The 17,801-nt window shown below is 32.9% G+C and overlaps 3 protein-coding genes and 1 long non-coding RNA gene across 4 annotated transcripts; 3 read left to right on the forward strand and 1 right to left on the reverse strand.

The window, feature by feature from the left end:
* Window positions 1-1,582: 1,582 nt before the first annotated feature.
* Window positions 1,583-8,978, forward strand: LOC124459026. Its single transcript, XM_047008595.1, has 13 exons — window positions 1,583-2,123; window positions 2,337-2,789; window positions 2,864-3,348; window positions 3,471-4,215; window positions 4,945-5,249; window positions 5,327-5,606; window positions 5,917-6,173; window positions 6,265-6,662; window positions 6,826-7,072; window positions 7,148-7,455; window positions 7,692-7,893; window positions 8,313-8,423; window positions 8,580-8,978. Exons 1-13 carry the CDS (start codon window positions 1,622-1,624, stop codon window positions 8,718-8,720), a joined length of 4,434 nt encoding a protein of 1,477 aa, XP_046864551.1. The 5' UTR covers window positions 1,583-1,621; the 3' UTR covers window positions 8,721-8,978.
* A 2,775-nt stretch (window positions 8,979-11,753) lies between these two features.
* On the forward strand, window positions 11,754-14,621 carry LOC124459444 (sodium/potassium-transporting ATPase subunit beta-1-interacting protein 1-like). Its single transcript, XM_047008896.1, has 8 exons — window positions 11,754-11,914; window positions 12,191-12,328; window positions 12,989-13,069; window positions 13,350-13,502; window positions 13,579-13,620; window positions 13,717-13,777; window positions 13,857-13,935; window positions 14,202-14,621. Exons 1-8 carry the CDS (start codon window positions 11,861-11,863, stop codon window positions 14,209-14,211), a joined length of 618 nt encoding a protein of 205 aa, XP_046864852.1. The 5' UTR covers window positions 11,754-11,860; the 3' UTR covers window positions 14,212-14,621.
* On the reverse strand, window positions 14,301-16,655 carry LOC124459443 (lens fiber major intrinsic protein-like). The gene is made up of 5 exons (XM_047008895.1): window positions 16,509-16,655; window positions 15,753-16,077; window positions 15,428-15,666; window positions 15,269-15,349; window positions 14,301-15,184 (listed from the first exon to the last, which is right to left on the reverse strand). The coding sequence occupies exons 2-5, from the start codon at window positions 16,039-16,041 to the stop codon at window positions 14,951-14,953; spliced, it is 843 nt and encodes a 280-aa protein (XP_046864851.1). The 5' UTR covers window positions 16,042-16,077; window positions 16,509-16,655; the 3' UTR covers window positions 14,301-14,950.
* LOC124459449 lies at window positions 16,196-17,518 on the forward strand. The gene is made up of 3 exons (XR_006953666.1): window positions 16,196-16,689; window positions 17,058-17,161; window positions 17,472-17,518. It is a non-coding gene; the product is annotated as an uncharacterized LOC124459449 (long non-coding RNA).
* Window positions 17,519-17,801: the final 283 nt, after the last annotated feature.

A 17,801-nucleotide genomic window follows, 5' to 3' on the forward strand; every position in this document is an offset into this window, starting at 1 on the left:
AATGTATATGTGAACAGATTATAGCTATGTGTTAAATATAAAGTATGATTTTATGAAGAATATATTTGTATACATTTTTTTACATAATTATCAATGATAAATTGTTAAATCGAACAATTATGTTTTAATTTCAATAATAACAGACGAAAATTGTTTAGTGTTTGGAAGGAAAATGTTTTTTATATATTTTCTATACGAAAATATCGAACATATGCATTATGTATTATAACGATGTTTATATAATAGATTTGTATATTTTGCATTTGCAAAGCATATTCTTAAAAAATTTATATTAAATTTTTACTTTATATACATTGTGTGATTAATTTACTGTTGGATTGTGGCCATTAGGTAATATTAAGATGACTTAGTAGCATCCTTGACCTTTACCTCAACCCTCCTCTTTTATTGCCCGTATGCTCATATTTTTCATTTACCTTACGAGTTACAAATAACCTTGTTGTTATACTGAAAAATAAACTGAAACATGCGTAAAAGAATTCAATATACTTTTCATCTACCCTATGAATATCCTAAAGGCCCCTCTTTTTTGTCCGGATATTTACATTTTTCATGTACCCTATAGAAATGCGGCTACATTCCTCAAATTTTTGAATAATCTTCACTGACTTTACTCATCAACCATCGTTAGTTTATATTTTATTTCGTTGAAAGAAAATCTTCACTTTTTAACATTTCAGCTTTCTGAGCTTCTGGCTTTTTGACTTGTGCTGTATATTTTCGATGATGAATGTAGAACATTTTACACTATTTAAATATATAAACTAAGATAACGTGTGTCAGTGTAGGTAGTGATGAATGAACAACAGAGAATGAGAACAGTCTTCACACTACATAAATATAAACTAAGATAGCGTCTGTCTGTGTGGGTAGTGATAAATGAACAACAGAGAGCGAGAACAGTCTTTGCACTATCTAAAATATTAACTAAGATAACGTATGTCAGTGTGGGTAGTGATGAATGAACAATAGAGAATGAGAACAGTTTTTACACTACCTAAAATATAAACTTAATGGCGTGTGTGACAATGTCAGGCTGTAATGAACGAACAAAAGAACAGTCTAATCCCCTTGGACTTATGTCAGTTTAAAATGTCTTTATTTATTTTAAGTATTTGTAAATAAGTAATTTGACAGGTTATTAATTTGCGTCTACGCAATATCTATTGATGCGTTTGATGGGCGAATTGAGGACGTAGAATGCAAGAAGTCATGTAAATGTTGATGATTTTGAATTTTTTTATCAAACTATACTTCTGAAAATATTGTAGTAAATAGTTCATCATTATAGTAAATTGACACATGCAGTTTATTATAACTGAAATCATGCACATTTAAAAGCATTTCAAAAACAAAGGAAAGATTGAAAAAATAAAATCTTCACTTGACCAATACTTTTACTTTGGTGACCTACATTCTTTAAAGGGACAACTGATTTGAAAAAAAGCGTGCTTACGATGAAAATACAACCAGAAAAACATAGAATGACCACATGTCTTGTAAAATTTGGCACTTTTACATTTGGCCTGCGTGCTACTTATGCTAATTATAAACGATAAAAGTTACTGCTGTTAACTTCCAGTGGTTTGAACCAGAAATTATGTTAATTTTGAAAGCTTTTATATTGCTATTGATTACATTGCTTGGCGATGTCCACGGCCGATCAAACGCCAAACATAAGCAAAATGTTTTTTTGGGTCGACTTAATCATGTAGTTCAAAGTCATTTACAACAACAAGATTTTTCGACATTTTTTTATCATGGACATCCCAGAAAGAAGAAAGATTTAGCTTTAGAAGGAAATCGTGCTATTTGGATAGACAGAAATTCTAAGAACATCCAAAGAGTCACTGTACCCGTCAAAAATTATGCACCGAAGAAAAGACGTCGACATTCCAATGAGGTTCAGTTTGCTGCAATGGGAAATCATTCTCGTAAGGTTGTCATCAAACTGTCAAATGATGATTTCAACAGACATAGAAAACGACCAATTGAAAAACAAAGGCCAGACCAAAATCCAAATTCTTATCCTAATCTTAAATCGAGATCTAGTGGCAAACCTATTCGAGAATGTAATCATCATGATGAGGATTCTGGCAAAGGTACATTATACCCAGAATTGATTTCATGACATTGACTTGAAGCTAATTAATTAATCCATTGTACAAAACTTTATGTAAGTTGTCTTACTGATGTATTATTTTATCCAACAAGTGATCATAGACGATCTCTAGTTTGTACAATGATGGCAAAACTTCTTCGGTTGTATGATTTCAGTAAATTATATATGTTTTAGAAATGTATTTTTATTTTAGTCTTTCCAGATCTCCCAAGTTTTGAAGAACTCCAGGTGGGCGATATAACTATAGACACAACATTTAGAATAACCGACGACTGTTCCGTGATGTCAAGTAAAACGGAAAACCTCTATCAATTCACTTCCAGTCCCCTTGACTGTGTTAATCTTGCTATGCTTCTTGCAAAGGTTTTACCAAATAGTAAAGTAGATTTCGAATCAACAACATTTATGACATTGGAAAATATCGTTATACGATCTTTTTCTTTGGATATTTCAAACAAAGAAGTTCGTATATCTGCAGGATATACGGACACTGTGACCCTTATTGATGACATTCTTACCATTTCAAACATTCGCGTAGAGTTTTCATTTTTATGGACACGATGGGAGAAAGTTGAATTCAATATGGCTGGGAGTTTTTCTGTTGGGAGTACTCCTGTTGATATAAGAGTCATTCGAAACGAACAGGGTGCGTTAAAATCATAAGTGTTTTTCACTGATGCTGTTCCTGAAATCTTTAAATCACTTTCTTTTGTTCTCCAGGTTACTATCTCAGTGGTCATGCTCTTTCCAACATCACAGCGACGTCTTTAAGTCGTTTATTTAAACAAGAATGTTCATTTCTTCCTAAAAATTGCCACACAACTCAACTCAAACGTGCTGGTTTTGATAAATTCAACATCATCAGTCCACGGATAAAGGCAACGTTTGCTGACGGCTTTGGATTCCTTGTAGAGGGCTCTGTCCAATTCCTGTCATGGGCACCTTTTAACGTGAATGTTCTTATTAATAAACCAAACGATCTTGAAACAACCGTCACCATTGCCGTGTACACGTCATCATTCTCCATAGCAACCGTGTTAAAGGATTTATTTGAGATTGATGTATCGGATGTACCCGTCCTTGGTAGTGTCGAAGTGAGGAATATGGCATTCTCCCTTTCGACGGGCGATGTTCCAACCCCCCTGACAGTTTTGGAAATTGGTTCTGAAGATATTTTTGATATACCATACCAGAAAGGATTAAAGGTGAGAAATTCAGAGAAAGTTGATGATGATGACCGAAGAACAGATTGATGACCGATGATTGATGACCGAGAGCAATTTTTAAATCTACATGTGACGTTTATTTCTCTTTTGCTATTTTCTAGATTTCTTTTGAAATCCCCATTGCCGAAATCTATGTGTCTTCATTCCTATTCATCTCACCGAATGAGATCAGTTGTACCATATCTCAAAATGGCGAACTTACTCTTGGTAACGTTATTCAAGAGTTTTTACCAGAAAACAGTTTTACGGAAACCACCGATGACATGACGACCTTAAAATCTTGGCCTTCGTTTTTGCCCGATCCTCTTACCATGGCTTTGCTCTCATTTCATCTCGAGGCTGCAAAACCACAAAATTCTTGGACTTTGACAAAAATGAACATGAATTTAAAGATACTTCATGAAATTAGTTGGCTAAGTGGAAGACTTCGTATAAATGATCTTGAGTTAGAATTGAACTACGACAAGTCAAAGTGTGAAACTAATGCATTATTTGGTGTTGTCTCCGGTAAAGTTTGTATTGGTGAACAAAGTTGTTCAATTCCTTGTGTCGATATTAGAATTCCTTTTCCTTTTGCTAATGAGGAAATATCGTTCACATTCACCGATTTTAGTGTTAAGAATATCGTAAATGCTTTGGCTGGCTCCCAAGTGACATTCCCTGTCGACTTTCCTGAGTTATTTGAACAAATACAACTGGATAAAATTGCAATAGGTTTTGACAAAAAGAGTTCGTTTTCAAAAGTCTCTATTGACGCAAGTATAGCTGGACTTTGGACTGTTTTTGGTAGTTTCTCAATTGGTAATGTTGAAATACATTTTCTCTATGAAAAACACAATGATGAAGGTAGTGTATATCTGATTGTATACTACAGTTATTGCTTCCATTTGTTCCTCGTATCAATAAAGTTTGTAAACTCAAATTTAAGTTTTAACCAAGACAATTTAAACTTATAAATGTAGATATGATCTTCGCACTTTGTTGGACAATTTAAGCAATTGTCTCATGAACCTGAAAAATTCAGGTGACTCAACGGGATGAGTCACACATTCTTTCGTATGACAATTTAAACTGTTATTTCAAAACCGTCATCAGACAGAAATAAACCGAAATATTAAAGTTTAAATTGTCTTGGTTATAACTTAAATTTGAGTTTATAAAATATCTTAATCGGATTATGATTAGTTTTATATTTTATGAAATTGTCGTCTAGTCCAGGATAATAAAGTTTTTGTGCTATGTATACGACAATGCTTTTTGTTACATGTGTACCACAATCCTCCTTGTTATATGCGTGCCAAAATTTTCTGTGACCTCTAAGTTTTTTCCAGCTGACTTAAATCCTCCTTTGGCTCTACAAGTAATTGAATGAGTTATTAGTTTGAGTTTATTAATGTTTTAAAACTGGGAGTATCGTTGCATGTAGATGTAGATCTTCTAGATTCAAGTGGCTAAGGTTTCGAAACGTCAGTCAACATCAACACCAACAGTCCGTCTCAGGACTCTACTAACCTGGACGATCTACATCTCCAAACATGTAGTTTGAGTTTATGCGTATAAATGTCTTTGTTTTAGTAGGTGGTGCAACATGGCGCATCCTTCTGCAGGGAGATTTTGTATTTGCAAGTTGTACTATCGGTGTGCAAGCTGAGTTTGGAACTGATCGTTTGAGTTTCGATGCAAATGGCGAAGACTGCTCTGCATCCATCGCAGATATTTTAGAAAAAGCAAACATGAACGGCATTGAGCTTCCTTCTATCATTGCAGGCTTTAGTATCTTTAATCCACGACTTAAACTTGAGTGGCAACGTAGTGGAGATAATAAAGGCAGTAAATCCCTCGCTTTTTCTGCTACGACTAACGTCTTTCATCAAAGTGAGGTCAGTGACTATATTTTCTTCGAAATTTTATTAAGATCAAATTTAAAAAATTATATGTTGTTACTTTACCTTTATAGATTGAATTGGCTGTCATCCGTCATGAGCAACAATCGGCTATCGTAGCTGGCTTTGCTGTAGAGGCTAATGCTATATCAGAAATTAGTTTTCTCAGTTCATTAGGTCTTAAAAATGTCGCTGTTGTTTATGTCAGCAGAAAAATATCTATCGCTCCGTATACTTTCCTCAATCCTGTGTTTACGAAATATATTACACCAACACCAGAATCTACTGGCATCACTATTTACGGTAGCTTCGAGCCAAATCCCAACAATATGCTAGGGAAAATTTTACATGAAGGTATGTTTTATATATAGTTGTCTTTGGGCAGCTTGTCACTTTTGTTTATTTTATTATATTCTGCGTCCTTGTTATATAGGCCATGATGTAATACTGCATGATTTCTCCACCCAATACGTTAATACAACCCACTCTTGCTGGTTTTGTTGCATTACTTTTTCGAAAACATTTTCGTCTTATTTTACATAAAAAATGAGCATGTTGTAAACTTTGCGGTTTTAAAGTTTGCTTTGCTCATCATGAATTAGTGTTTGAAGTGTTAAAAATCTACTTTGATCATTGTTTTGCAGTCTATTGCTTTATTATTAAGGTGCCTACAAAGATCCTTCACTCAAGCCTGCGTATGGTAACAATGTTGCCATAATCGTAAAGATATCTTATCCAAATTTTATTTTTGAGTTGGAAGTTGATCTTGGTGATGAAGGTCTTCAAATCGGTTCTATCTCCGGCTGGAAGTTTACATACATGAAACTAATCATAAGTAAACGTCTTATTGGTTTGTCTTTGCAATGTAAAGTTAACTTGGATAATGAAAAGAGTCCCTCTGTATTTACTGGCGAGGTTTCGGTAAGATTATAATTTCTGTTATTTATGGGCAAATTATATTTTCTTAAGCCTAGCACGTGTTGCATTCATACATGATATATTTTACTTTTAGCTTACATTTAGTGGAACAGTGACTATATCTATGTTATGGGAAGGAAGTTGGAATAATCCTTTAGGTATTAGTAAAAGTTTTACCATTCGTCGTATGGGTTTGTCTCTTGGTATAAACATCGCTAGTCTTTTACCGAGTTTTGGCATCACTGGTTCAATGAAGGTGGATATTCCAAGTGCTACGTCAATCAACGTTGGCTTAAGTTTGTGTATCGATCCTTCGTCTCCCTACAATACCGTGTTTGATTTACATTTCACTCGACTCCTTCTGAGTGATCTTATTAATATCTTTGCTGGAAAGGAGATAAAGTTACCGAAGAATTTAGCCGACGTTGGCTTCCCTGATGAAGTAAGAATTTATGTTTCACCTGGTGGTAATCCTTCCTGTTTTGGTAAAAGGTTTGTCAGCTTAACAAGTCGTGAGAAATAACAAAAAGGTTTATTTAAAGCTAGGAAAAGTTAATATAACAATGAACAAATTTTGTCAATATATCATTTTATATCTAAGTCAACGTTTCATTCATATTCATGCAAGTGTTTGTAAAAAAGAAAATTTTTTTAGTTATGATCCTGGCGTTGAAATACGCGGCACCTTTCAAATTCCATTCCTTTCTATTCGTGCACGAATTCATCTCAGTATTAATCTACAACCGAATTTTCTATTGGACGCTGATCTTCAACTTGATCCAATAATATATCTCGATGGTTTAATGAAAATCGTCAACGCGGATACTGATACTGAGGGCGCACATTTAAGAATGCGTCTTTCTCAATCATTAAAAGATTTAGAAATATACGGCTCTTGTCGAGTAAGTTTATTGTGTAAAATGCCGTGCCAGCTCTCTCCTTGACTTATTAGTTTGATTTTTTTTGTCAACGTTTAGGTTGAAATATTTGGAGCAATGATTTCTATAAATCTTCAAATCAACATGCACAAGTTTTTCTTTGAGGGACGTCTTAATCTTTGGAATTTGTTCCAAGTTCGTATTTTAGTAGACATATCGTTGACGGCTACATCGCCATCTCTTCATGTTGTCGGCGAGATGCAAAATGATTTCTTTGCTAAAATCAAGCAAAAAGCCGCACAAGGCATTCAAAAAGGCGCCCTCTTAATCTCCGAGAAAATCCAAGGTGCCATTGGAAAGATCGATAATGCAAAACACGAAGTTAACAATCTGGAAAATCTCATTGAGTAAGTATTGTGGAAAAAATGGAGAATATATTGGTCATTAGCTGAGTGAAAATGTTGTACGTAAATATTTGTGGTAACCAACATAAATACAGCTTTAACTTTCCCTCATCTCTTTTGTGTTTTTCACAAAAGAAAGTCTCGTTCAATATATACTGTCAAGGCCTTTTTGATTGAACGATGAATGGACGAATTTGAATCTAGAATAACTACTAAACTAAACCTTTACAACATTGCAGTTACCATCGGAGAAAGATCGAAGAAGCAAAACATGAATGTAGTCAAGCTCCATGGTATAAAAAATACATTTGCATAGGAACAGCTGCGAAGGTTGTTTATCATGGTACAGTAATGGGTACTTTATGGCTCGCACATAAAGCAGCTATAGGTGTCTTGGAGGCAGCAAAATATTTCTTAAAAGGAGTTCAAGCTATCATTAAGGTATCATTTCTTGATAAAATAGTTTTTTACGTCGCATTTCATGCTTCCCAGTTTAAAATTTTCTTGTATTTCTATTTGAAATCCATTTTTTCTGATGATGTTCCTAAACCAACTATCTGCCCTAACTATGACGGTGCCCAAATTTCAATTTTACTTTTTCACGAAGATTGTTGAATTTTTTTTCCAAACTTTCTTTTCATTTACAAATTTCATTCAGTTTTAGTGACTGCACTCATTTTTATTCGTTTTTTTGAACTTTCACAAATAATGTTAAATGTCATTCTTAACATTGTTTTTTAACATTGTCTTGCTTATACTGTTTCTAGTAAGGAAACGTTTTTTAATCTTTACGCTATTTTCCATCAATATCTTTCTTGTATAATACACATTTTCAATATTTATTCACATCTTATTTGTAGGTCGGTGCCGACGTTTTACAACAATTAGTGAATGCAGCTTTAAGTCTTATTGATATTCAGTATGTGAAATTTGACATGCAACTAAGCAAAGTTACGAAAGTCTTCAACTTTGTAAGTATATACTATTCATGTATTTTTATAGAAATACGGAAGGTTGTCTTTCTATAATTTTATTATATAAAATTTGTATGTTAAAATATTATATTTATTTTTTTGTTTTTAGTGATAGAGATAAGCGAGCAAAGTATCTTTATTTATCGTTTTTAGGACGCAAGAATTGTCATCTTGGACTGGACGTTTGAGCCTCATTTCTCCATAGATTTCTCCAGCTCGCAAAGTGCTAACGCTGGCATTAATGCTGTAAGCCAAGATGTTTCTGACATGACCTTGAAAAACGTAAAGAAATAAGGAAATGATGTTCATTGTATGATGAATCATAATGTTTGTTCAATTGAATTTTTGCACATAGTGTATTATTTCTTTAGCTTTATTAGTTTTAAAATGATTTCTGAGAAAATTGTTAACGTTTAAATTTAGTGACTGTAGAATTAAAAATTCTCATCGTAAAAGTTTTTTAAACTAACTTTAAGTAAAATTGTAAAATTTTGCAAGTACGATCTTCAAGTTAAATAAAATAAACTGTTGAATAGTGTTGACACCATGGAAGAGTTTTTCATTTCACTCGTCTTTTCTATAAGTTGAAAAATATTTTTTACATCATTGTACAAGATGATATCATTACAAATCGTCACCCTGCCTCATCAAAAATTTGTACTTTTGTACGGAGATTTGTCGCAACGTAAACTTTAATGTTTTGTAACGTTCTTAGTCTTTGTTGTTTGTTTAATAGTCAAAACCGTTTATTAAAACATTTCAGTTCTTTGTTTACTTGGTATTGGATATTTATCCATTTTGCCACAGAGCAATTTTGAATAATCATAGATCATTGTAAAGTATAAAATTTATATAACTAGTATAGCTAAACTTAAATAACTGTAACGAAAAATTTGATTAAAATGGGCTGTTTTATTTTAAATGAATACATATTTTAAAGTCTCTTAACAACATTGCTAATTATTTGAAATTCAGGTTAGACTAATTACATGTTCTATCGAAGTTTGACAATTAAAACTCAAGCAACGCAAACGATAAACCATTTAAAGTGGTTGGGAACTGATTTCAATTGTTTGATAAAAAATACTCTGTTTGTCTGTTTCACAAACTTTCAAAGTATTGTATTAAATTTTTGTGAATAATTCTTATCAGGTCGATGGACATCTCTCGGTTTAGTGAGAGCATCATAGCGTCGATATTCGTTGAACTTGTCGTCTCCTTTTACTTCGTATTTTGTTCATGTGTTGCAAAAAACCTTTGGTCAGAACATAATGAATCGTCAGTTTTATTCAAAGCTGTATTATTGGGACTTGCTTTTGCCATTTAAGTATTGCTCACGTGAATTGACCAGTACTTATGCGAATCCTGTTGTGACTGTGGCATTCTATGTTACCCAACGATTTGAAAGACTCCGTTTTCTCTTCTAATTTTTTTCTGAAATCGTTGGAGGCTTGCGTGTTTTTTCTAATTCTTTATACTTGGAATTATGATTTAATTTCAGATGTAATGAATAAATTTAAATTAACAAGAACTGTAAACAAGAAACTGAAATATTTTAGGAAACAGAGAACATAAACACCTTTGGAAGCAGAGAACAATAAATTGTACTTTTAGAAGCAAAGAGCTTGAATACCTTAGGAAACAGAAAACATGAACGTCTCTTAGGAAACAGAGAACATGAATACCTTAGGAAACAGAAAACATGAATATCTCTCGGGAACACAGAGAATATGAATATCGTAGAAACTCGAGAAAATGAATTTCTTGAGAGAAAAAAACAATAATATTAGAGAACGGAGAACGTGAGCATTTTGGCTTACCACAAAAATTAACAAATTGAAATCATGTTAACTTTTTAATCTGAACGTTTTCCAGGACTCGCTCGCGCTGTTTTCTATCGCGTCATCAGTCTTCGTTTTGATGGTGACTTGGAACACATTGAAATATTTGTCCTCAAATTTACTCTGTCAGTTTTTTTCGTTTTTGCTTTGTTTACCATTTCGTTTCCTAGATGGTTGCCATGTTGCCAGTGGAAACGTGGAAAGTCTTTCAAAAATAGGACGTGTTTACACTTTTTGCACCATGATTGATATAAGTAAAGTCATAGGTACACATAAGTCGACAAAACTTATTTAACACTGCAGTTCTATATGGTTCTATGGTTCTATTCATTTTTAAACTGGTCATCTAGTAACCACTAGCGAGGATTATCTCTTGTTGCAGATTTTGAAGAGAAAATGAAAATCATGACTCGTATAACGAGGGAATTGTGAGGTTTTGATAGCCTCCATTCGCAGCTATTTTACACCAAGGGAAGTTTGAATCCATCCATTATCTTTTCTCAAGCCTTTGTTCAGAAAACTTGGGGGAAATATAATGGCAATCTTTATTAGGTATATTTATGTTCTTTTCCTAATAAATTTTCTGCATATGTCATATTTTTTTACCTTTAATCTCTTGTCTTCAAAATTATCTTTTCTCTTTTTTAGTTATATTGGACAGCTCCTATCTTGGGCGGCACATTGGGAGGTATACTCTTCGAAATATCTACCTCCGTACAGGATTTGAGCGACATTGAACGCTGTTCTCATTTCAAACGAATGGTCGCTCTTTTGTTGATCATTACTATCATCACAGCGTTAGCCATTATTGTAACTATTGCAGTTTCATTTCCCTTTTATACAAGTTTTTTTTATTCTATTGCTCCTCAAGTCTCGCCTAAAGTATGACTCCTCTTCAAACAAGTCCAGCTTTCCTACTTCAGCAAACAATAAAAGTTCTTTATAAGTACTTAAGATATCAAAACTCTTTGCTTTTGTAGTCAAGGAAATTCATATTCATTATTGCTGACATGAAGATTTCTGTTTGTTAGAATGATGAACACATGCTTTAGAAAGAGTGTAACCCTCTTCTCTCTCCCGACAACGGACAATTTTATATCTCAATCGCAGACATATCCGAAAGTTATATGAATAAAGTTTACACTGTGTTTGGATGATTATTTTAATCACGCAAGACTTTTTTGAAACAGAGACTACCTGAGCACCACTGCATCAGATTCCCTTCAGGCACTAACCGCAAGTGCTAATTCAGCTTTTTTAAAAAATTAAAATAATTTCTTTTTAATTAATAAGTAATTTGTAATTACGTTGATATTGTTCTCCTGTCACTGGTGTGTTTTAAACGCCTGTTTATCATTAAAAGTACTTTGACATTCAAAATTACAATAAAAACTGTTAAAAATCGTTATGCTTGGCAAGTTTTGAAGAGCACAAATTTTACACTCTCCATATACTTCCGGTTCTTGCCCTTATGTGGTAGGACTCTCCATATATGGCTAAAGGTAAAGCTGCTGCGATAGAAGGCGGCTGGTGTTGTGTTGAATTGATCATTGTACATATCCTGCGTAATATCTTTGATGAAAACCTTCAGCTATGGGTTGCTGTTCTGTAAGAAAGGTTATTGGCGTTATACAGGTTTTACAAATTGTAAGTACGAATGATCAACTCTTTCTTTCCATGTTTAATATGGCTGGTGGCATTATTACTAACGATAGATAAACGATATATTTAGCAACAATATTTGATTTTTGTCTCAGATATTTTGCAGTTATATAACTTTGTAAATATTATTTCCTCCGGAATTACAGTGTCAGCAATAGCAGAATTTTACGACAACGCTGTCCATTACAAAAGCCTTCCACAGCTATTCCTGATTTGTATTCAAACTAAATTTAACATGATATTGGTTTATTTCATTTTCAGATATCAACTGTGGAAAGACAAGTCTTTGACTTTCTCGGGTTTATGTGGGCGCCAATTCTGGGAAATTTTATTCATTTGTGTTTTGTTGTGGTTGGACTCTTTGGGGTCGTACAATATCGTTCAAAGTACGTTATTACGGTAAGAAAAAAAATTTACCGGGACAAGAAAATACTTGTGAATGCATTGTTTTAAATCTATTTATATCTTTGTGTTGTTGTGTGACAAATTTAAATTTCTTTTTTCCATTTAATGATGAACTGAGTGATAGTTCAGGTCCACTTGGTATTTTTATTCCTGTCTTCAGTACTTAGTTACAATGCTGCAACTGCATCAGAATTCATGAACTGATGGAAGGGAGTGTCAAATTTACGTAAACAATACCATCTCTCTATGGCGAATTGTCTGTCTATGTGTTTTCATTGCTATTAAAAATTATTAAACTGTTCTCTTTCCTAAAAGTATTGTGAAAGATGCACGACAGCATGTCTGCAATAAAACACGCAGATAATATAGCTGGTATATATAATCTCATATATAAATATTTTTTACCATCGACCAATGGCTATCGTGTGGAAAAACTGCCAAATATTTACTGTTTAAACATTCACAAAGCTCTTCCTTTGTGACGTGTATTACATTAATTTTTCTATGCTAATATTTACATTCTAACAACATGACAGCCGGACGTTGACGACAAACATTTTTGTTTAGCGTTAAAAAAAGTCATTCGTTATTCTGTCCATCACACACATCCGACATTTTTTATTGATTTTTTCTTATATCTTTTTATTTGAATAGTATGGTGTCTGGTGTTTGGTATGGCTTGGATTAAATCTCTTTGTCATTTCACTGTATTTGGAAATAGGAGCTGTCACTTATGTGCGTATCACTGAATATTTATGAATATTAAAACAACAAGTTAAAAAGAGACAGAAATTTTACTCTTTGTCCAAATCACATTGTGCTATTTGATTGGTGTTGTCTATTTGGTTTTACTAAACATCCCAATTCACATAGTTCTCAAAGTTTTATTCGTAGACAAGTCCCCCTTGCCTATTTTTGATCAGATGTTCAAATTATTTTATCTAGGATATAAGATGCAACTCATTAGACATCAAAAAGTCAGTTTGTGTTTGCACATTTTTGTTTCATTTCATAGACCAATGATTGGTTAAGCTTCAAAACAAATCATCTGAGTTGGTTTAAGGAAAATGGATTTGGCTGCACCACACGGCATGAAGGCACTAAAGGAAACAGTACAAATGGACTAAATTATTCTTCTACATCATCTGGTTGTCTTCTTGACTTTGAGGTAGCTTTTTCTCATATTTTTTTGCTTTCTTAACACTGTTTTGTTATGAAGTAGTTGTTGATGATTTTATTTATAGTACATTGAGACAATTCATGCTGGTGTTCAATGTATGTTGTCCGTAAGTAAATTGTTTTGTAGTTGTTACATTTATAAAAAACATTTCTCTTCTCTTACTGATGTTTTTATGATAAAACTTCATTGAATTTCTTTGTAGATTCTGGTATTTCCATTGGCATTTTTCCTTGCAAAGAATTTGCATGAAGAAGATGACAGATGTAAGTAGTATGTTTTGACTATTGTCTTTCAATTGGCATAACCTTGAGAATAATCAATATTTCGTATTTGGTCTAACAGTTGACTTCATTGGTGGCTTTAATTCTCACTCAGCCTATGAACCTCCTTCAAAATCTTCTCGACTACAAATGCAGCCACTGTAAGTAAAATGGAATTAATGTATGAAACAAATTTATGGTTTCTTCAAATTATTATTCAAAATGCTTTAAAATTTGCACTATCCTTAGATTCCTAGTTGAGATTCCTTATATAGTTGTGACACTTGACAGATCAAATAAAATCTCTACAGCTTAGCATTTTTATTTGCTATTATGTTGATGAATTTTCATTTATTTTTTGATTCTCTGTGTTCATCATCATGTTTTTGTATGTATAAATAAGCAAATATACTTTTTATTATTATAGAACAGCGTAGATGATGTTTCAATTGGCAAGAAATTGGATAACAAGTTTCACGTGATTATATCCCTTGAATACAGTTTGAATTGAATTCTTTGTCTGGAATTTAAGTTATGATAATTTAATTGAGGTCAATGTTTTTTCATTATTCTCAAAAAATCATTTCATGGTACACTTTTGAAAATTTTACGATTTTTACTTTATATGTTTTTAAAACAATATTATTTAGTACCACTAGTATGGTACAATAAGGAGTAATATATTACATCTCTTGCTACTTGGGGATCATTGACTTTATGTAAATTTTTGAGGTGTAACTATAGTAAAGTATGAAGATTTCAAAGAAAAGAGTATGTCATTGTATGGCATGTAAACTAGGTCAGGTGTTTTCTAAAATGAAAATTAAATTATTTGCTAATATTTTAACATTATCTTTATTTTTTTCCTGTGGCCAGTGGAATATTTTGATATTAGAAAAGGTCCATCCAGGAAATTCGCCACCTTTAAGAGGAGCAAACTGTTCCCTGATGCAATCCACCTTGGTAGATGATACTGTGGGACGGATTTCCTGGGAAAGCAAGTCTAAATATCGCATTTTACTGATTTATTTAGAACTGGAATTGCAAATAATCAAGTTTCAAATTCCTTATCTAATAGCAATTTTTACTTTAAACAAACTGATAAACTTTTTCTGATAAAGAACATTCGACAAAAAATCCTCACAATCCAACTGTTCTCTGGCTTATTGAATTATTTTAAAATTCGTAGTTTGTCTTGCGATATTTAGCGCTAGCAAAACCACCAGACGGGTAATTTCCCTCGATTATTACGTCTTCTTTAACGTTTCGATGCGAGGCAATGCTACAACAGTTTAAATTGCAGACTCGTGGAGGAAGTTCGTACGCACGTTCATCAATGGTGGTTCGAAGTAAAGATTCATAGACCAGAGCAGCAAGAATTCCTGCTAACATAGGAGCAGCCCAATATATCTAAACATTTGATGAAACAAGTAAAATTGATATTTAAATTTGGTAACAATTCATTTATAATTACTGTTCACGTGATCATTTTACCCATTGATGCGTGAACTCGTTCATGATAACAGCTGGACCAAAAGATCGTGCTGGATTGACAGAACATCCTGTATAGCGAATCTGTAAAGAAAATCAGACAAATATAAAAGCATAAATGGTGTTAAGTTAGTTTAGTTAAAATTTCATTTAAACACTCACACCCATGAAATGTACTGAGATATAAGCAGCTCCTATAAATATTGGACTCAGCCCATAATCATTGATTTTTCTGTTTGTATCGTAAGCTGAATATACTGTCAACACAAGCAAAAATGTTAACATTGCTTCTACACCCAAGGCTTGTTCAACACTGATGTCGTCATCTTTAATATTTAACCCCAGGTTTCCTCTCCATTTTTTAGGCGTCACCCCGTACAAGATGCCTGCGCCAGCGATACCTATATTAAAAACAAGGTACCTGTAACGTCGTGTAAAGGTAAAATTTTATATCATGTCGTCACCAGTTTGTAATTTTGTATCTTACCTCCTGTTATTTGAGCTATGATGTAAACTGTTGCTCTTAACCAAGTTATTTTTCCTGTGAATACAAATCCTGCACTTACTGCAGGATTTATGTGACCTCCACTACTGTATCCTACACATTGAACTATAGTCATCATTACTAAACCAAAAGTCCATGATTGATCAGAAATTGCAACATTCTTCTCCTGTGACAATGTCGCTCCACATGAAACAAAGACATAAAACATAGTTCCTAGAAATTCGCCAAATGTACCGCGCCAAAAATGACTTGTTTTTATTTCGACTGTCATGATTGTGGATTGATTTATATGTCTTAATAACGGTTTCTATAAAAATATCATTTGATTAAAAGCAAATATCAAATTTTTACTGGATTAATTATTATTTTAAGTTTTAACTTTTAAAATAAATGCGACTCCTATTTATGCAGTTATTGAGAAAGCAGAAAAGTTGGATGAATGAGGGGTGTAGGAAAACTGCATTTACTCCGTTATTTTGTTGCAAATGTAAACTGCGACATCAAATTTCGAAATCAATTCTAAACAGAGCAGAAGCGTGGAAAATACGAAACGTTGTGCTTTTAAAAAGGTTTCCATATATTTTAAATGAATTGAAAAACCTAGAATAAAATTGGTAAGCATATATCACACATTATTCTTGTCTTTAAACCTCTACTGATGTCATTCAACAACTGTCAAAAAGATGTAATTTCTCACGATGGGGAAAATATTTTGAACAAGAGCATTTTAAAACTTACCGTTGGGCAATTTTTGCTTATCGACCTTCACACAAAGCAAATTCTTAAATTCTTAATTTTTTGAATCTTTATGACTTCGATTGACTGTTTTACGATTCGAATTGTGCGTAAAGTTGTTATCTTTCTTGTTAGGTTGTCGTCAAACCATTTTCACGTGAGAGCAGCTACTGGTGGCCAACTGGTAAGATATTTTAATGTACACATTACCATAAATTTTATTGCTATATTAAAACCATATATATTTTCTTATATGCGTAAAGGGTGCGTGAAAAAAGGAAAGCTTTAGAAACCGTTTGATCTCTATGCTTAACTCTCAAGTGTAGTTACGTGCAAATTTTCCTGTTAGAAGTCACTGGAAGCAGAAAAGCTTTTGTGCTTGTGACGAAAATAAATATATATAATTTATGCACGTAGCTAGCGATAATTTATGCACGTAGCTAGCAATATTTTACTTCATAGGCTTATAGCAAATAGATGGAACAGTGAAATTATGACAATAGTTTCATTTCTAAAGCTCTTCTTTTTTATACACCTTGAATATTTTTATAGATATTGTCTGGTCTTTCTCCGTAACACTAAATGTCACAAACACTCGTCCTAGTCTACTTAGCAGTGGCACAATTTTGCCAGATATGGCGTGTATAGTTGTCATGGTGAGTTTATGGTTTATGACATCAGCATATTTGCATTTTAGTTAAGTTTCAAATGTTGTTCACTTTAATGTTTCTTTATCAAACCAAAAGAACATATTCCGGACTTTTATTTTGCGAAAAATAGACAAATAGCTTTATCCTCGGTTTTATCGCTTTTAATATTCTTATTTTATTTCCGATATTTCTAGTTTCTTTTGTGTAAATATTTAACGAGGATTAAAATGTTAGACGCGCACCCGCATATTTTTGTTGCTTGAAGTTTGACTTCATCTTATCTGTGATTACACCATTTGATATCCGTTCACTTTAGAGGCTTTTTAAACAACTATATTTTGGAGATTTTGACTTAAAAGGCAAGTCTAGACCTATTTTCAAAAAGAACAATATTGTATGTAAAATATATCATCTAACAGTACTTTGTGTTGGATTATAGTGGATTGACATAAAAAGTATTCCCATGGAATTCTCCTCAAAGGGATTTAAATTGGAAAAATCGTCAACACTATGTCATTGCAAGATTAATGTCTATCTATAGCGTTTCTAAGTTCGATTGTTCTTGCCATTTTATAAATGATGTTACAGTTTGATGTTAATAAACCTATAATTTTTGTAATTATTGCTGTCTTTTTAAACTAAACTT

This window comes from Xenia sp. Carnegie-2017, unplaced genomic scaffold (assembly GCF_021976095.1).
Source record: "Xenia sp. Carnegie-2017 unplaced genomic scaffold, XeniaSp_v1 HiC_scaffold_13, whole genome shotgun sequence".
NCBI lineage: Eukaryota > Metazoa > Cnidaria > Anthozoa > Malacalcyonacea > Xeniidae > Xenia > Xenia sp. Carnegie-2017.